Genomic DNA, 20,560 nt, shown 5'->3' with positions numbered 1-20,560 from the left:
TGCAGATCAGCAGGTTCTCTACTCCATGTTCGGAGGCCACCTCCCGGGCGATTAAGATTGTTGCCAGCTTCGCATACTGCGATGTGTGAGGACAGAGCTTGAGCTGTTGTGGTGGGACGAGGTCGTCGTTGAGCCCCAGAATGCTTGCTCTAGCTTTCAGGGTCCCCTTTTGTTTGAATGCGCATCCATCTACATAAATGGTGATCATGTCTTGAGAGACATTCTCATCAACGTAGTGGTGTTGCGATGGTTCTATTGGCGTCGGCGTGTCCAAAATGCCGGGTGCTGCTGGTCCCTCCCGAGAATAGTAGTGGCAGCTGGGTGACTGTACTGTGTCAGGCTGGGCAGTTATAGCATGGATTGTCAGGTGTTGGTTGTCAACAAGCTCCATGTCACATACAGTCCCTTTTGTCACCGGGAATTTTTCTATCCCCATGGTCATTACCACATCTGTGACTTCCATGCCTTGGAGCCATATGCCTTTCCTGATCTTGGGGCTGAAGGATCCTGAGGTAGGGTCCAGCCTACACAGGAAGGAGTCATGGTGCTGGCATGGGTCTCTCGTGTCACGATTCTGATCTCCAGCTGGGTACTCTCCATGGTGTGGAGTGAGGTTTGAGGATACAGCCAGGGTTTGACATTCCTGTGTGGCTGCGTCAGGTTTCCACAGTGGCAGTGGTTCTATAACTTGAGCCCAAATTTTCAGACGTTGGAAGTCTAACATCGGCTCGAACCGGTTCAGCAAATCTTTCCCAATGAGGAGAGGAATGGACTCAAGTTGGGAAATGTATACTGGGTGCATTACATTCATGGGACCAATGGACCAATTGAGGGGTATCATGTGATCCATCCTGGTGCCCACTGGTGAATACGCCAGTACGTCCAAAGAGCATTTCCTCGGCTGGAGGGTTTTGTTCTTCTGGGCGGATAGGTGCTGCACCTGGCAGAAAAGACTGGCTGACATGAGGGTGATGTCTGCTGCAGTGTCGATGAGGGCCTCCAGGGTGAGAACATCTTCCAGGGTGATGGAGAGGTAGAATTTCTTGGCTACCCCCCTTTCCACCAGATCTCCCAGGAGCTGTGGCATAAGGGCCTGGCCAGGAATTGGTGCGGCATCACCACAGTAGGGGTGGTGCTCTTCTGAGTCACGACATACAACTAGGACAGCATTGTCAGGTGCTGGTGGGGGCTCATCCTCTTGATTGAGCTCTGTGTTGGTGACGGCAACATCAGGTGCTCTTACCAGGCCTGAGTCGGCAGCTTTTTCTAGTTGAGGTGGGACGTCTTCAGTTGTTCCAATATCTCTGGTAGGGAAGGCCGATAGCTGTTGAGTGTCGCTTGGGGCTGGCGTCCAAGGGAGTCCGTGGGCATTGTCTGGTTTGGGTTCTGGTGAGGATTGTGGGGTCCTGCGTGTTTTGTGCTTCAGTCCTAGTCATTTTGGATCTTTCTTCCGAAAGTCCTCTTGACCCTTGAGGGGATGCTGAGCAAAGAAATCACGCAGCAACTGGAGTAGAACCCACTCATCTTTCTCCGTGGTTTGTCCAGGCTTCGAGTCTGGTTCATAACTTTTCCTCCTGTCTTTCCAGTTCCGCGGTTGATTCCGTCGGGAACTTAGTGGAGAGCTTGGATTAGAGAACTGGCTTCCTAGCCGATCTCCCCGCTTCTTCCAAGGCTCTGTGGGTCTTGGTTTTCCTTGGTTAAGAGAGCGCTGTGCCTCCCACCGGTCTGGCCGGGTCTTCAACTGCTGTGGAGGCGGACCAGGGTAACGCTCACTGTGGATTGCTGCTCTCCAACCTCGGTCATGGATTGGTGGTTGCGGATGAGGGTGGCCACCTTCCAATGCCAGGTTGGAGTCTGTAACGGCAAGATTTAGCACTGCCGTCGCTTTAGTTGCTTTCTCGGCTGCTGCTCTTTGTTTGTGGTATGCCTTGATTGCAAGGTCTCGCAGTTGTTGACTTGTCATGGTGTGGGGACAAGCCATGAGCCCAAGGTAGTGATTTAAGGTTGGGTGGAGATTCCGAAGGAAGAGAGCCTTGAAGGTTGCATCTTCTTCCATGTCTGCCTCATTCTTGGACCCAAAATATGTCCGACGAAGGCGATTGTAGTAGGCTTGGGGAGTCTCTTGTCTGCTCTGTTTGACATCCAAGGCGACACTGATACCTTGTTCCGACTCAGGATCAGCAAACTCTTGAATCAGTGCTTCGTGTAGCAGCTTGGAGTTGGCCTTGATTCGACTGGGCTGTCGATCCAGGAAGCTGCGGACCTCCAGGCTGGATGTAATCCTGATGAGGTAGACTCTGTCCTCATTGGTCACACTGTCCAGTCTTTGGAGGTGAAAGTCAATGTCTTGGAGGTAAGTATGAATGTCGTGGCCCCCCATGGGGTTAGGCGTAAACATGTCGATATTCCGGGCTACTTTATCAAGCTCCTTTGTGGTAACCCGGTGTTGGTATCGCTTCAGTAGACCTGTTTCATCTGGGGTGCCTTCTTTGAGAGAGACCTTCCAGGCGCTTCGTTCCTCAAGGTCCGGTGATGGGCAAGGAGGTAACTTGTCCCAATGAGAGGTCCCTTGAACACGGTCTGAGTGCCTTGGGGGAAACAGCACTGTCGGAGAGGAAGTTGGTGCCATCACTGAATTGTAGGAGGCTCCAAATTCTGACTTTACCTCATATGCCTGTATTAGTTCTTGTCTCATCCGGTCAATCTCTTCTGTGTCAGCTCGATGTTTCGTTCTGGCATCGGTGAGCTGTTCTTGGGAGCTGGTTAGCTGGTGATTCAGCTTGTGCAGGCATCTCTGTGCCTCAGCCAGATGGTTTTCCAGGGCCTGGATCCGAGCATCCTTGTTCTTGAGCTCTGTGTGGGCTCTGTCCAACAGTGTTTCGGCCTGGTCCAGTCTGGCTTCGAGGTTCTCTTTGGTGGCTCTGGCTTGCTGTTCTTGCTGGTCAGCTTCAGCTCTGAGCTCTTCCAAAGCCTGTTGAAGCTTTTTGCTTGTTTGAGGAATCGTGTTTTCTTCTGTCTCCTCTTCCTCATGGGACGGAGACCTTCTTTGTTGGAGTTCTTGCTCGAAGTTCTCAATGCGATGTTGGGCCTGGACTGCATCTCTCTGTGTCTCAGCCAGAAGTTGTTGGGTGTCTCTCTCCTGCTGTTGGAGTGCTTGCACCCTTTGCTGGAGACAGGACATTTCCTCTTCATTTGTCTTCAACCTGGCTAGAAGTTTGTGTGCGAGGGAGCCGAGTGCTTCGGTTAGCCTTTTACTCCCGCATTTCTGAGTGGGTGGCATGGCCATTAGTTCAGCGATGTCGTCCTCAATTTGGTCAGCTGCTTTGGACCGTATGAGATCGGCATGACTGGGCAGGAAGTCGGAAGTCACAACATCAGGCCTGGTACCCAAATCTTTCCACTGGTTGAGGGGGCTTTCCATGTGGATCATTGTGACTCGGTCAACTGCAGGGTGGCCGCAGAAATCTGTTACACTCAGACTGGGGGTTGTCTAGGTGGGTGACCTGACACCTAAATCTGGGTGAACAAATAAAACCAACAAAATAAAATAAAGTAGAACTGGGGCCTGTCACTGGGTAACTGGAAGGGTGTAGTGAACCACGGGAATAGTTACCCACGACAAAATAAACAAACAAAAATTGCTCCCTGGGAGAAGTTGTTGCAGGTTAGAACAGTGTGAGTTACTCTAGGGCTTGAGAGATGCCCTAGTCAGGGGTAAAGAATAAAACCTTATCCTGGAAATTGTCGGTCTGTGACTACTGACAGTGTCAGAAGATGACAGGAGAAGTTGGGAATAGAAAGTGGGAAGCAAGAGCTTCAAAAGCAATGGGACTGCATTCAAACTTAGCTTGCTGTTGCAGATCAGATTACCCCTGGGTTGGGCTCTGTTGAACAACTCCGCTTTGACCGGAAGGGGGACCACTAGCAGGTTCTGCTTTACTTGTCCCTATCCGAATTGTTGCGGTGTTAAGCTAGTGATGCAGGTGGAGAGGTTTGAACGCTGTCAGGTGTCCCTCCTGAACGGGGCACGTCCCACAAGCTCAATCCCAGCCAAGCAGGCCTGAGTCCGGCTCCCACTCCCCCGATCCCCAGCAATGTCAACTTGGAAGGGGGTGTTCTGTATGCACAACTGAGACAACCCAGGTGGGGCTCAGCTTATCGGCTGCACTACCTGAGACCTGACTCGACCAAGGCTGGCAAAATAGCCTTCAGGTATCACCCACCCTAGTGAGAGTCCAAGCTAGGGCCGTTCTCAGAACTCACCCTAGACGAGGTCCTGCTCAAAAGTTGTAATGATCGCCTGAGGTACCTGTCAGCCTTGCCCTTAATGAGTCAGTGGGTGCAGCCGGGCTGGCACGCTTTTGGGCGTCCAATTGCTGAGAACTCCCCTTCGGTTCTGACAAACTGTATGATCGCAAGCAGTGACAGCAGAGCCACAGACAAGCTCAACCAACAGAGAGCGAATGGTAGGCACCTAGCACAGGAAGAGCTCAACTGATCAGACCCAAACGACTCTCCGATGTGATTGTGTATGTTGACTGTTGTTAATAATGGTTGAACTTCTATGCAAGTACCCTTGTTGGGGGAGAGGGAGTGAATAAAAGCCTAAAGTGAAATAAGACCTAAAATAAATCAAAAAGATAAAACAGAAATCAACCCCAATGAGTTGTGATTCTTATTCAATTGAAAACATCAATTAGTTATGCAGCAATAACCTAATTAGATGTTAATGTGTTGTAATCAAGTTAATTAAAAAGTTGATTAAGGCTTTCAGGCAAGAACCTGTGTGTCCAATTATGCGTGTTGGTATTACCGCAGATGACCACCAGAGGCCCAACTCAGATGTTAACCTACTATGGCTGACCACTAGAGGTGCAATTTCAATGGAGTGGCACTGCTATGGCTTGCCACTAGAGGCGCAATTTCGAAATTGAGTGGTAGTTCTCTGCCTGACCACTAGAGGCGCAATTTCGAAATGGAGTGGTAGTTCTATGACTGACCACTAGAGGCTCAATGGGGCGTTGCTCCCTTTGTGGGGGGTCCCAGGCAAGTGAGCCTAAGGGGTAGGGTCACTGGTGACCAAAAAAAAAACGGCGTCAGGCAGGCCTTCAGGGCTCTGATCTCTAAGTGGTTAGAGTGGCGTTCGCAGACTGCACTCGTAACCAAAGAGATAGCTAGGCGGTTGCCGACGATCAATGAGTGTCACACACGTTTAATGCATGCACATGCCGCTTGCGGCCTTCTGCGCTTTGCGCAGTTTAACCCCTTAAAACAATTACTGGAGCGAGACAGCGCTCGCGTTACGGCGACGGATCTAAATAGTGAGTGCACTATATCTCGTCGCAAATGATGCTGAAACCACGGCGGGTCTCAAGAACTGGAGACTCCCAATTTCCAAATTACACACGCACTTGGCTCGCAGCGCAAAGTGGTGTTAAACTTGCTTTGTCTAAAGCAGGCACACACATATGAGTAAGATCCTGATAGGTAGCTAAGCTATCGGTCTTATCTCAGGGAGTCCAAGCGCAACAGAATTCAGGTTAGAACCTCGTAACAAGAATTCCTGTTCGCTAATAGAGAGATCTCTGCCAGGATATATGGAAACGGAGAAACTCGTCCGAATCGATCCTGGAAACAACGCGCTATATCTGAGAATCTCGTCAGACATAGGGTTAAGGTTTACTGCAGTTTTAACGAAATAAACTAAAATAAAATAACCAAAACTAAAACAAAATAATATAACTACTAATAACAGAAATAAAAATAACTATATTAAGCCCGTATGTTCCCGCTTATATGCCTTCAGATTGCCCTGAGTGCGATTAATCCTCAACTTTTCCAACCAGTTCACTGTAGCGCTTATTCAACTGTACGTTCAGTCATAAAAAGTTTAAATTGTGTGCTCACAATAAGTTTAAACCTTGTGCCCGCATTCTCCACCAATTATGTAGGAATTATTAGCTCAGGTAATTTTAATATCTCCACCAATATGTTTTGAAATTAATTAACTTTTAATTAATTATTATTTAATGCTGATTATTAACCAATTGTTATGCCGAATGGTCGGCTCCTCCAAACTCAATTGTGAATCCCCGATATCTGTTAATGTGAGACTTAAATGGGATTCATTAATAACCAGTATCGCTTAATAACCTGGGTTAGTGGGCTCGTCCAGCGAGCTGCGTCACCAGGTAATGTAAACGATCGGTAGCGAAGCTCCCCTCACGGCCGATGAGAGAGAGTCTCGCGATATTTCAGGCGAGTTTAGAGGTTTCAGAGCGTAGTAGCCAGATCGCACAGAGGCAGGGACTATTGTGAGCACTCAATGACGGAGGCTGAAGTTGTGTAAAAAGACATGCATTTATTCCTACACTTAACATAAGACAGACATTACACCTAACAAACAATAAACATGAAATAACGGAATAGACACAAACGATGTAATCATGAAAATGCAATGACCAGATTTAAAATGATTAACCTGAAAAGGGAAAAACTGTTCTGCAAAGTAAGCAGTTTGTAAGGATTATAAACCTAAAGGAATATAGCAGGTGAATAGGACAGTTTAGGTTGTTAGAAAGGAAAGGAAGTTGGTTTACTTGGATGCAGGAAAGAGGGAGGTCTTTGCAGTTGGTTGCAGTGGCTGATGAGCTGATGGGTGATGGCTCTCAGGGAGGCGCGGTGTTTGCAGCAGTTGTTGGAGTGGAGTCCCTCCGGTTCTTTCTTCTGGTGAAGCTTGGGCTGAGTTGCAGTTCTTTGGGTCTTCACCGACGGGCTTTAAGAACGCTGCTTGTTTCTCCGTGTTCTTCTCTTTTTCTCCGCCTTTCTCTCCTGCTTTGTTCTGAGATGCCAGGTTTTATAGCATAAGGTTCGTGATTAGGAGTGACCAGGAATTTGAGTCCTGGACCAATGGCTGACCATCCATTTGGCGGGCGTCGTTTGGGGGTCTTTCTGGGATTTATGACCAGACTGACTTCTCTGGTAATGGTGATTTTCATTAGGCTGGTGTAACTTTTGATACGTCCACTTTTGTGGTAACCACTGACCAGATTTGGAAACTGGAGTGATTTTCCTTCGGTTTGATACCAAACATGCCGTACCAGCCTAGCGGTTCACACCAAATACCATCTGTGATGATTAATTAATGATTACTTATATTATGCTATTATGTTATGTTCTATTACTCGCACCAGTATATGGTACAGGTGGTTTAGGTTGTACCTCAACAGATATTACCCTTTATACAGACATTATATGACATATTCTCATGTCATAAGCACATCTTACCCTTAGATAGGCATGGTAGAATACAAAGATCAGATAAGGGTTGTGGGAATGTGGCAAAGAAAAGGGGGGGAGAAGGTTTGTCAAACAAAGAAAAAGAATCTCCAAAAGTTAAGACACATTCGAACATAACCTGTACATATCTGTATATTAAGACTAGTAGTCAAGAGTAAATACATATACAGATATACAAAAGCCAAACTTAAAAGAAACTTTCTTTGGGGTGTTGGTCTGTTCGGTGAGTGGTATGTAAGGCAGGACGTCGGGGGATGGGGTTGTGTGCCAAGTCGAGGGGCCCCTGTCCCTGGGGATCCACTCTGCTATCTGTAGGTTGTTAAAGCTTTGGGCAATAAAAGTTGGAGTGCTGGCCTCCCTGGTTATCTATGTGTGTGGGGTCACAAACCCCCCTTTGGGGCCTAGGTCGATGTGTGCCTTCTCGTACCAGGGTAGGCCTTGTCTCAGGCCACCTGGAATTTAAGCTTTGTGATATGTGCATGTGTGATCCTACAATACATATGTCAGAACTGTCCTCTAGGTTGCCCTCTGCAAACTGCACAGCAAGTGAGCTGTTTTTTGTAGGCTGTGATGGAAACTGCTACTGCTATGTTTAGTGAACATAAGAGAAGCAGGGGAAGAATTACAGGCATGAGGCCCTGGCAGTGGTCCATAGAGGGGAGGCTACATACCCTCTGTAACCAGGGGTTCCAAGAAGAGCTAGCCCTTTGAATGCTGTTTGTAGTTTGCCAAGGTAACATTGATGGATGCTGTCTCATTTGCTTTTCAGGTCTGAGAGAAACAAATTGATGTCAGAGCACCACAGCCTCAAGCAGCCAGTAGTTGCCATGGCTGAAAAGGTTGGTGAGCTGGGCTGGGCTAGAGCGTGGTATCGGAGGAACCCTGTCCAATTATCCTGTGAAGGTGGAATTAAACCAATGAAATGCTTGCCTATATTTAAATCACCCTCCCCATCTTTCGCTACCTAAGACCCAAATTTGGGTATGTGTGGTTGTAGAGTCTTCTGATTGTTCATGTTGATTGTTGTGTAGAACTTTTAGAACCTAAGAAAAGTTTCATATTTGCAGAGGTGTGAAGAAACAAAGTTACTAATACTTTGTTGTTGTATTTAAAAAAATAGTTTTTTAGTTTTTTACAGTTTCATACCTTTGGTTGCTGCAACTTTCACTTCACTACATTTCTGACTTTTTACTCCAATAAATTCTGCACGAAGATCAAATGCAGAACACCTGAGTAGCTGCACAATTCTGGGTAAAATATTAATAATGATTTTATTCACTCAGAATCGACTGAATTTCTTTCTCGATTCTTCAGCAGTATATTTCTTTCTTTATTATTAATTACATATTATTTTTATGAGACAGATATTTAAATTTGTGGATATTCAAAGTTAGCAGCACTACAGGTGCTACTGAAGTAATGGTGTTGATTACATTGGACGATCAGCTGTTTTTGTAGTGGAGGACAAGGGTTTTCGGCAGGTCATTTGCCACTTACATTGTACTGGCCCGTGATGTTTATAACTCATTATTAAATCTGGCTCGTAGGTCAGTCTTTTGTTTTTCGCTGAGTACAACAGTTATTCCGCTAATCTGTGCAGCAAGGCAAGTTTCACTGCTCTTTCTGAATAAAAAGAATATGACTGTTTTCCTTCTTGTACTGAACTATAATTTACAATGCTACAGTGAAACCTATCTCGAGTTAATTTAAATGGATTAGTTGCTATTTGTACTTTTCACATTAGTAGTTTGAAAATCATTTAAAAAAAACCCATTCAGTAGTACTATAATGGATGACTTTCACTTGAGTAACATTTTTGTGAAGTATCTGTCCTTTTACTTAAGTATGATAGAACTTTTTCCACCACTCCACACTTGTAAAAATGGATTACAAATGGCTGCAACTAAGTTCCTAATTTCTTTCAGGAGAACTCAGCCCCACTAGCTAAGAACTCATCTGGTGAGCAGCTCCCTCTGCTTCTAACACAGCGACGCCAGCTTGAAAGCGACCTCCAGCGTTGTCTCCAAGAGATCCATCAGCGAGATTTACGCTTTCAGCAGGTCAACGCCCAGGTACTCGCACTACACTAGGGCCTATTTCTTTTCTATTAACGAAGCAGTGAATTCCATGTAAAATTCTGTATCACAGTTCTGAAAAGCAAACTATTGTGTGAAACATGTATGGCACACTTGCTTGGTATTTTACTTGTGTTCCGTCTTCTTTGCTAGCTTCTGCAGACTGTGGAAGAGAAGATGGGCTTGGCTTCCCAGTTAAAGACAACGTCTCAAACCCTGAGGGACACACAGTTGAACCTGGGTGATCTGCAGAATCGCTGTTACTGGCTTGAGAGTCAGATCCAGACATTTCCCGGCCAGGGCCATGCTCATGTAGGTTTCTTCTGAAGTCAAGCATCTCTGTCACTGGAATTGTTTCTGAAATTGTCCATCTTTGTTTTTGATAATTATATAACCAAATTAGATCTTTGATTAAGGGCATTTGCTATATTACTTGTACTATACTAGGACTAGTAAATATGCTACCTGCAAGTTCCTGTTGACCAGACAGTCTTTCTCCACAAGGGGGCAGTGGCACCAGAGGTTCCTCCTGGAGCACCCCAAGAACGGAGTATTACCGAGGTGGCAATGGACACCCCCCAGGCTAGTGAGCTGAGAAGCAGGTGATGTTGCTAAATATTTGTGCTACCTCATATAGTACTAAAAAGGAGGCAAAATATGACAAGTGTTATGCTTATTCATTTTGTTCTGCCCTTGTGTCCTTCTGTTGTTTGCCTTGTGCTTCTCCCACCTCCCCTCCAAAACTCTTTTTCATATGCTGCAGGCTGGTGGAGGTGGAGCAGCAGCTAGTCTCTACACAGCATGACCTGACCCAGCTTGCAGAGAGTCTGACAGAGGAGCGGGCCAGGAGGCAGGTGGCTGAGGAGGCTCTGGGACTCGCTGAGGAGAGAGTGAAAAGGTGCCATCATCACATCAGGCCCTCTAGCTCCTGCATTCCTTTTCCAAACACTGACCGTCAATGACTGTCAGCTCCAGAGAATCTTTGCAAACCCCAGTATGTTTTTTTTTTTTTTTTATACACATTGTATTTTATTTCCTGCGTTGACACTTGTTTTTCGTTATTGTGTTTCAGCATGAATGCTAGCATTTCCAGGACAAGTCAAGGAGAATTTACTATTCATCTGGAGTCTGATGATGAACGGGAAGCACTTATCATTGACCCCAGTGAGAATGTTGTCACTCGCAAGGTTAGTGCATTCCAGTGTTCACCTCTGTCTCCATCATTAAGACCAGGAGCTTTTTACTTACTGTGTGCTGTCATGAGACAATGAATTTCATCAACACATCATAAACCATGCAGAACCTGAGCTTGTCGGCTGTAGTGCAAGTTATTTTTTCACCCACCAGATGAAAGGCGGAGTTCTGTCCTGCAAGCGATGGCTGCGGGGGCGGAGTCTATACTGCTCCAAGCTGCTGACATCACGGGCCAAATCTCGTTACCTTTTTCTTGCATATCTGCTGACGCTGCACGTCATCGTATTTATGTGCTTCACTGGTACCCTGTAGAACAGTTAACTCTGCTGGCCAGCATTTAATGACCCCAAGGGCTCTTCACAAGGGTCACAGGGGCTTCGCAGCACAGACCTTCACACCCTCAGGGCCCTATTAAATGTATCACAATTAATACTGCAGCAAAACAAATGCTGGAAATCTACAAAATGTGTTAAGCAAAGAATGATGACACATTTTGAGTTGAATGTTAACATTGCTGCTTAAATTGTTCAACCATCTTGAAGATAACTCCTCCAAGATTAAAGCTTTGCAAAAAACTATACAAAACAAATACATGTTCATACTCAACTCTAAAGGTATTAAAGTACAATGGCCTCCTAATCTTGTTTTTAGCTGCTGGTTGAGCTATGCACTACAGATCTCTGCTGTTTTAATTTATTTAAAAGCAGTCCTATTAGGATAAGAGTATATTATATAAGGGTTAATGTATATCAGGTTTGGCACGTCGTATTACAACCTTTATTGTACATTGAGATTTGTTTGTTTGGCGAGTCGTATGTGCATCAGTGTACTCTGTCAAAAGTTTTTCTCTTGCGTTCCTACTGATTTGTATATATTGTGTGAATGAAGAATCAAATCTATGTTAAAAGCTACTGAGTGCATCCAAGGTATTTTCTATATAATATCTATTTTTTAAGAAGAGCTGGTGGTCAGCAGCATCTTTTGCCTCACTAGACTGTTCCCTCACCATTGAGTATCATTGATAGGGTAAACGTGCAATATAGTGCAGGGTGTTCTTGCCTACTACAGATTTTTTGTCGAAATGAGGCATTTTAATAAAGCTGTTGAAAACAACCTTTTGTCCTCTGTGCTTATTGACATCTTGAAATGCAATTATTATTCTTGGATTTTTTTTATCATTCTTCTTAGCGTCCCAAAACTTTGCTGTTCTTTGTCTGAACTTTGCAGCGCTGACATACAAATGAAAAGGCAGGATCATAGATCTTTACGAGTTTTTGACTTGATAGCTTTTAATTTTTATGTCGTCTTTAATAGTGATTTTTCTGACCGCATTTAAATTGGACTTGATTGTTTCTTGTCATTGGTGGAGGTTTGCGTACCATTGTTGTGAAACTGATCGCTGCAGAAGGAAATTTCCTTTGAAGGCATTTTAGAGGTTGAATTCCCGCTGCAGTACTTTTTATGGAATGCCTGCTGTAGTGACGCCCCAGTGGATGGACAGACAAAAGGCCATACCTCCATTATGACTTATGCACAGAACCTTATTTATAGTGTGTAATGCCACAGGATTCCGAAATGCCACCCTCTATGACACACGGTCGACCTGTCTTCCCACAATGGGCCACGTGTCTCCATGCAATAAATTACAGTCTAATATTAAACCCATACAAAGACTTCTACCCACCTATTTGGTGGGATGGATTCCAGCTTCACACAACAATTGTGTCCTTTTTCATGGAGGACAAAATGCCTTTGGACTTTAAGTCCACTTGTTAGCATGGCAATGTCTCCTAAAAAGGGCCGACGGGCTGATGGTATTCGGTGGCACGGACTGTGGGGATCCCTGTATAAATGCCTGGACCAGGTGAAGCTTGGCTTTTACTCTCTCAAGGGAGCACAAGCTCACAAGTCTCCTCTCCAGCTCTCCTAGGTGAGTCACACAAGAGACTCCGTTCTCTTTTTATAGTGATATTGGTGCAAGCGCCCTTTAAAAGAACACTTTTGAGTGTCAGAATTAATACAGCTGGAGAAAGGTCATTTCATATTCACTGGGGCAAAATTATGTCATTTTAGTCTAGGAAACCAAAAAATGATTCATTTTTTATATTTTTGAGTGAAAAGCATAATTCGCTTATAAACTTTGTTGTCTGAAGTTTAGTTGATGTTACAGTTTCAGAAGTCTCGGGTTACTTCAGTCCATTATCTTTTGCTAGTTATTGATAACTAACTATAGTGATTCAACCCTTAAACATGACATGATCATTAAACTATTAAAATTCTGGAAAACTATGAAAGATGTGGATCTGGATAACCAATACACCTAACGAAAACAGTAAATTTCAAGGCAAATGTGGATTGGCTGATGGTATATTTTATTATTAAAATAGCACAAGTATTTTGTAGGTTCTTTTTATTTAATCTTTTTGCTGTGGTAGAACACTTAAGATGGAGTCTCAACTCACTGAACAGGAATTGTAACGCTTACATTTATTTATTGGTTGTCAGTAATGTTTAGGATATCCACCACGCTAATAAAACTGATCCTCCGTGTTGCTCTGGGGTGCAGGGTTACAGCTGTCTGAGTGAACATGTGTGACGAGGAGGAGACCACTGCCCTGGTATGTGACAATGGCTCCGGCCTGGTTAAGGCAGGCTTTGCCGGCGATGATGCCCCCAGGGCTGTTTTTCCTTCCATCGTAGGCCGCCCTCGCCACCAGGTGAGAATTTCTTTCTGATTGACGTTGTTGCTCCGTGGCCATGCACATCATTTTTTTAAAATTTGTACATGTTTTGGCTTTTTTCATTGTGGCAACATGACAGAAAGAGAGCATTGTCCAACCCTCATACACTGTTCTTATCTTGGTTCAGTTTTCCTTCTCCAGCAATGTTACCTTTCCCCATCTTACCATATGTCCTTTGGGGTCTTTGGGTTTACAATGTTATTCATCTCAAGTTTGGCTCAGCGTCACTAGTAAGCAGTATATAATCCTTTAATGAAGAGGCACTAATTGTGTAAGCATTAGCACATCTCGATGGTATGATGGCATCTGGGCAGCAGTTCATAATCCCTTTAGCCCGGTGTCTTAAGATAAGCAGAGGGTATCTTTTGGCATTCATATTTAGCGATGCTTGAGATACTGATGGCCAAAAGTGAAGTGACTTAAAGCAATGTTGCCACAGACATAATAAGACTGATACTTTAGTATTAGTAGACCACCAAGGAATTTTACCAAGAACTATACTACAGCAATTTGAAAATCAGTGTCAGGGGCTAAACTGCATCATTAAATGCAGTTTAGCCCCATTCACAATGTCCATAGACTAAATCTAGAACATCTTACTAAATCTCAATCCATCATACATAGACAGCAAACCTTAGGGCTCACGAAGGATGACAAGAAAATTGCCTGGTACTGTATGTTCAGAAAAGTGCTCAGCATTGATGGTCAATTAGAGTTATACTTTGTAACCAACACTATTCTTTCTTCCAGGGTGTTATGGTGGGTATGGGTCAAAAGGACAGCTACGTGGGGGACGAGGCCCAGAGCAAGAGGGGTATACTCACCCTGAAGTACCCCATTGAGCACGGCATCATTACCAACTGGGATGACATGGAAAAGGTACACTCAGTCAAAGACGGACAAAACAGAGCTATCTGTCAAACATTTTATTTAAAATGGTGCAACTGAGCGACTTACAAATTAAATAATTCATCACCCTTACAAAATTGTAATGTAAGAAAATATTAGTACGCTTCATTTTACATTTTATTTTGAAATCAGGTATATTTTCTGAGTTGCGAGGTTATTGTATGTGTATTGTTGATATGTCATTGGAGTAATAATCTACCTAGTGTCTATTTCAGAGTTTTTCTTGATTTTCAAGGTATTCATTAATTTAATTGATAATTAAGGACAACTTACAAGAAAAGGTAAACGCCGATGTCTCCCTGTTTTTTGCGTGTTGCCACTTCACGTGTCCATCATCACTTTGTCACAGATCTGGCATCACACGTTTTACAACGAGCTGCGTGTGGCCCCAGAGGAACACCCTGTCCTGCTGACAGAAGCCCCACTGAACCCCAAGGCCAACAGGGAGAAAATGACCCAGGTCATTCTGTCCTCCTTCCACTGGAAAATGCTCTGGATCTCATATTAAACTGTATAGCTTTGCGCTCATTTAATTTTTAGATGTGTTTATCATTCTGTGTGACATATGACTATTTTTTTAAAAGCACTGTGATATAGTGCTTGTATACCCCCAAGATTACACATAAATAAGAGTTTAATACCTACCTGACCAATGAAATGTATACCTCTCTGAATTCAAAACCTATCAATTTCAGTGGTCTATCCACTTTATAGTATAGTATAGTATATAGTATAATGGTGTTGTCCTTGTTTCTGCAGATTATGTTTGAAACCTTCAATGTGCCTGCCATGTATGTGGCCATACAGGCTGTTCTCTCCCTGTATGCCTCTGGCCGTACCACTGGTAAGTCTGGTAGGGCACTAGAACATAAAAGGGGAATTGAGTTAGTCTGACTTCACCTTACCTGCACTGAATGCAAATCTTGATATTTGAATCTGCTCTCAGTGACAGTATAGAATACTTTTGTTATCACTGTATATATATACAGTGAAACACTGTAAAGGAGGAAAACAACCCACATACACTTAACAGTTAATCCAAACAATACAAACTAGCAGTGCTTTAGCCAGCTTAGCCACCATGCCACCTCCTTTGGATAATTGTTGTGCACATAAGGAAACAAATTGTTAAAAAAAAATTCATTTGTGTTTTTTTTTTTGTTATTATTGTTGACTGCACCGATACAAAAATGTTTTGTCTTTGACTGTCGCAGGTATTGTACTGGATGCCGGGGATGGTGTGACCCACAACGTGCCAGTATACGAAGGCTACGCCTTACCCCACGCCATCATGAGACTGGACCTCGCGGGTCGCGACCTGACCGACTACCTCATGAAGATCCTGACTGAGAGAGGCTACTCATTTGTTACAACTGGTCAGAAACTCCTTTCATTTTCATAGGTTTTCAGTGTCAGACTGGATATCAGTTAGAGGCAACTAAGCAGTATACAAAATAAGAGAACTAAAATAGAAGAGGGTTTTCAGCACTTGGCAGATGGGGGGTGGGTGGCTGAAAGTCATGAGTGGGCTTAGCAGCTGTGGGGGGTGCAAGGGGTGGAGACAGGGGGTCCTGTGACTCCAGAGAGTGGCATCCCAGACATCGGAGGCATGTCACTATTCATCCTAAGATTGCCGTCAGCCCATTAATTATCCAGAAAGTGTGTCTGCTGCCACAACTCTGTCTGACACACTTGCACTGCATGTAGAACAATAAAGAGTTGTGTTTCAGCTGGGCCACGTCGTGTGCGAACCAGAGTAATGGCCTTACCCAGCCTGAGTCAACAGGCACATGCCTCCACTCATCACACTCACAGACTCACAAGACAACGTGTCAGTGCCCTGCTGGATATTTTTTTCCCTCTTAGTTTATTGCAGTAGAGAGAAAGACTCTCATGTTTTTAATATTGCCTGGGAATGAACTAAAACAATCAATCTTTTGCGCTCTTTGTGAGTTTCCCACATGCCAGGAAATGCCCTACCAGTTAACTGCAGGAAAAGAGTGCTCTCTATCTGCAAAATAAAGCTACTGTATCTTATCTGCATTGGCTGACAAAAATTGAATCATTTTCTAGTCACAGAACAGGCTGGAACAGTAATGTAGGCATTGCCGATATTTTTTCTCTGTATGAAATTCCGTGTACTAAAATCAATGCCTCTGGTCTTTTAGTGGTTCAATGGCATTGAAAGACTGCCATCTCCTGGCTATCAGTCATGAATAACACAACATTTGCTAGTATGGTTAAGTGCTAAAAGGTACTCTGGAAATACTCTTAGAAAGGCCAGATCTACTGGTCTTAACCAAGGACATCTTATCCTTTATTCATTGCTCTGTCAATAATATGTAAAACCCTGATACCCCAATCCCTTGTTTTTATAATCACTCAGTCATTGTATTACCTATTGTATTACATACACACAGTGAAATAAATAATAAAGTACCCTGTTCTATTTAATTTTTAATGTACACAGTATGGTGCAAAAGAGTTAGACAATTAGAGAAAAAGTTTAAGGCTATTTATCTGGTTAGTAAGTGTATCTATCTACTCAGAAAAAAAATACATTGTAAAATATGCATGTTAACAGTAACACAATAAAAAGTAGCAAGATTTGTAAATTATGGTCTGGATAGAACAAAATCACTTCAGTTCCCTGATCTCTCCTCAGGGGCACCTCAGCCATTCCATGTATTCATTTTATTAATTAATCTCACTTAATTAAGGTGTACTAGACGAAAACATGCATGGGTGTATTGCATGGTTGCTCTGGTTTTGAAATAGCTCGGCTGACATGTAAAATATCACAGTTTTACACCCCCGTGAAGAACATTTACACCTTATATTCTTTAACTGCCTAAGACTTTTGCACAGTATTATATATGTATCAGACAAGTGATTATGGAAGATGGTTGGATAGATATATTTGTCTACTTAATTTTTCACTCGGTAGTGTGTCCAAATATTAATTGATACTCAATACAGAGATTTTGCATTTGCTCAGTGAGAAATGTACAACAATTTGGACAAAAGCAGCCTCTATACATGTGAATTTAAGTGTCCTGGATTTCAGCACAGTGACTAGGTCTGTCATGATTGCAATATTTGAAAGCACTTGTAGTGTAACACTGACAACACTGTACTTGAGAGCTCACAAATAATAGTAACCAAGATTTGTACTGAAGTACAAATATAGTAGCTAATTGAGATAAATGATGCATCATTATTTATAAATGATGAACAAACATGAGATCAGTATTTCACTTGTGTTATTCATTATTTGTTCCTTCAGTAGTTCAGAAAGGTTTACATAATTAACAGATATGGTAACAAAAATAGTAACTGCTTGAGATAAAAGATGAGTTTGTGGTTAATTAATAGACAAGTAATAGCACGATACTACATGATTTGTGGCCCAACAACTATTGACGTAACACTAAACATGCTCGTTTCAAACCTCCCAAGGTCATTGCTACAATGTATGTGTAATGTTTGCTGCCTGAACCAGAGTACATCTGGTATTACCACGTGATTGCTGATGTGCGTATGGTGCTGATTATCATTGTGACTTTGTCTTTCCACCCGGTAGCTGAGCGTGAGATTGTGCGTGACATCAAGGAGAAGCTGTGCTACGTGGCCCTGGACTTCGAAAATGAGATGGCCACCGCCGCCTCCTCCTCCTCCCTAGAGAAGAGCTACGAGCTGCCTGACGGTCAGGTCATCACCATCGGCAACGAGAGGTTCCGCTGCCCCGAGACGCTCTTCCAGCCTTCTTTCATCGGTCTGTTACTAACAGTGTCTTCTGATTATCTGAACCAACACTGCATTCATTATTACATGTTCAGGGTCAATATAGCTGGCAGTGTAATAGTGTTATGAATAAATAATATTGCAATTATATTTTCATTAATATTTAGTCCGGAACAACTGCATGAATATTTTGTAAAAAAAAAAATGTGCAATGCTAAACCATCTCGTGTCTGATGTTATTTAGTTGAAAGCAAAATGTAGGTTAAAGTTTTTGCCCAGTTGCCTTTTAAATACAATCTAAACCACAGCAGCAAGGCATGGGGTGATTAGCAACAGTACCACTGCTCCTGAGGCTAAACATATGTGGGCTTCAGTGAGTTAGAGCAGCAGTTTTGCAATGAGACTGTCCTCTTCACAGGAATGGAGTCCGCTGGCATTCATGAAACCACGTACAACGGCATCATGAAGTGTGACATTGACATTCGCAAGGACCTGTACGCCAACAATGTGCTCTCGGGTGGTACCACCATGTACCCTGGTATTGGTGACCGCATGCAGAAGGAGATCACTGCTTTAGCTCCCAGCACCATGAAAATCAAGGTACAGATGTTGTCTATGTGTCCACGTGCACGATTTCTTCTCGAATGACATACTGTATGACCAGCAGCAGTAGAAGTACATGTGAAGACCTTGGCAAGAACAGCCGGGGGAATGGAGCCAGGAACATTGTCTACATGGAGAAATGCAGGGTTTTATTTTATGCAAATGACATATTCAGACAGTGTTCATGTTGCAAACCAATGCTTCCCAGGGTGGTCCTCAGGAACCTGCAGACAGATGGTCCACATTTTTGCTCCCTCCCAGCTCCCTGGACTGTCTGGCAGGGAGCTGGGAGGAAGCAAAAATGTGGACTGTCTGGTAGGGAGCAGGGAAGGAGCAAAAATGTGGACCATCTGTGGGTCCCCTAGGACTGGGTTGGGAAACACTGCCTCAAACTGAGAACTGTTTTTGAGGCATTGAGGTAATCTGACGAGTTACATAGCGTAGATACACTTTGGTGATGAATAGCCTGACGAGAAGAGAGATGGCTGACTTCTGCCCACTTCTCCTGCAGATGATTGCGCCGCCTGAACGTAAGTATTCAGTGTGGATTGGCGGCTCCATCCTGGCCTCCCTTTCCACTTTCCAGCAAATGTGGATCAGCAAAGATGAGTACGAGGAGGCTGGGCCCTCCATCGTTCACCGGAAGTGCTTCTAAATTTTCAGGCTTTCCTCTCCTCACATCTTTGCTCCAACTTGGTCTGTCCCTCTCTGTCACTGCTATGGGCTTCAAAGATGGCTGCCAACTGCCCAACACTATATACCTGTCAACAGCTGTTGTCCCAGAGTCTCATATTCTGTTTCATGTGCCCTGCGCAATAAATCTCCAGTGTAATATTGTGGTCCTGTGTCATCCATCTCATTGTCAGCCAATTCAAAGTCAAACAGCTTCTTTTTGTAAAAGGTAGCATATTGTTGATGTAGAATAGGGAAAAATTATGTACTGATAAATGTATTTTATTATGTTGATGAGGTCATGCATATCCAAAATGATGGATCAATTCATAATGATTTTTAAGTATAAGCAACAAGCACCCAATCCATCTACCTTAACTGCATATCCAGCACAGGGTTGCCGTGAACCCAGAGCCCATTCCAGGCAGCACAGGACAGGAGGTCCTAAGGAGCAGGGCAGCTTATCTCAGGGCACACACTCCCACATACCATCACAAAGTACGCATGATTTAGAGATGCCAGTGTGTTTAACCACACATTGTTGGACTATGGGAGGAGACCAGAGTAGCTGTGAACACAGAGGGACCTCAAAACACACATGGGCAGCAGTCAAACCCTCAGCCACAGAGATTGTAGTGCTAACCACTGAGCCACTCTGCTCTCTTTAAGGATTATATAGGGCAAACCAGCTTTTAAACATTTAAGCCACAGAAGTAAGTAGGTACGACAGCCAGCTTCTAATTTTGCCCTATAACACAGAATATTATGTATTAGATTTATGTTTTCTGCTGTACATTTTTTGTCAGAATAGCTGGCAACAAAAATGTAACATCATGAGCAATAAAGAGACACTAGGCTGTGCCTGTGATCAGAAGGTGGCTGGATTAAGCCCTGGTCTTGGTCAAATAGTCACATGTCCATTGCCCCTCCACCAAAGGCACTTAACCCCCAACTCCAGGGGTGCTGCATGCTGGCTGAGCCTGTGCTGTGCCCCTTAACCCTGCATTCACCTGCATAAGTGTCTGTGTGTCTCATGGAGGGTAGGGTTAGGTAGGCAAAGAAAAGCATTCCAATGAACCTGTAGTAGCAAGTAAAGAATCATTTCATCTCTATGTATGTCTTTGGACTGTGGAAGAAAACCAAAGAGAATACATAACTGGCAACAAATTAAAAAAAATTATTAATTTTGTCAAGGGTCATAAGAAACTGCTGTACATTATCGAGTCTCGATTTTGGCTTTTGAAAAAAGCATGGTCTCTTTTAAAATGTCATTGACATTATTGATGATTATATTAAACAAATCTTATTTATCTCCAGTCGATT

At 43.7% G+C, this 20,560-nt stretch overlaps 2 protein-coding genes across 5 annotated transcripts in view; both read left to right on the top strand.

The window, feature by feature from the left end:
* The window catches only part of LOC125723474 (golgin subfamily B member 1-like), a 45,915-nt gene extending 34,234 nt beyond the window's left edge, over positions 1–11,681 (top strand). For 3 of the 4 annotated variants that reach the window (XM_049000067.1, XM_049000068.1, XM_049000065.1), the window contains exons 23-29: positions 8,069–8,138; positions 9,225–9,371; positions 9,528–9,686; positions 9,879–9,976; positions 10,138–10,272; positions 10,447–10,561; positions 10,722–11,681. In XM_049000067.1, the coding sequence (XP_048856024.1) occupies positions 8,069–8,138; positions 9,225–9,371; positions 9,528–9,686; positions 9,879–9,976; positions 10,138–10,272; positions 10,447–10,561; positions 10,722–10,880 (883 nt within the window). In that variant the 3' untranslated portion in view covers positions 10,881–11,681. The remainder of the gene's footprint in view (positions 1–8,068; positions 8,139–9,224; positions 9,372–9,527; positions 9,687–9,878; positions 9,977–10,137; positions 10,273–10,446; positions 10,562–10,721) is intronic. The other variant, XM_049000066.1, reaches the window with a different exon arrangement.
* A 721-nt stretch (positions 11,682–12,402) lies between these two features.
* Positions 12,403–19,397, top strand: LOC125723484 (actin, alpha cardiac muscle 1-like). Its single transcript, XM_049000100.1, has 9 exons — positions 12,403–12,498; positions 13,135–13,285; positions 14,060–14,188; positions 14,568–14,678; positions 14,978–15,062; positions 15,433–15,594; positions 17,802–17,993; positions 18,381–18,562; positions 19,077–19,397. Exons 2-9 carry the CDS (start codon positions 13,157–13,159, stop codon positions 19,218–19,220), a joined length of 1,134 nt encoding a protein of 377 aa, XP_048856057.1. The 5' UTR covers positions 12,403–12,498; positions 13,135–13,156; the 3' UTR covers positions 19,221–19,397.
* The last annotated feature ends 1,163 nt before the right edge of the window (positions 19,398–20,560 follow it).

The sequence above is a fragment of the Brienomyrus brachyistius genome, unplaced genomic scaffold (genome assembly GCF_023856365.1).
Source record: "Brienomyrus brachyistius isolate T26 unplaced genomic scaffold, BBRACH_0.4 scaffold49, whole genome shotgun sequence".
Lineage (NCBI taxonomy): Eukaryota > Metazoa > Chordata > Actinopteri > Osteoglossiformes > Mormyridae > Brienomyrus > Brienomyrus brachyistius.
Note: the sequence above shows the minus strand (reverse complement) of the source record. Positions and strands in the feature narration are given on the sequence as shown.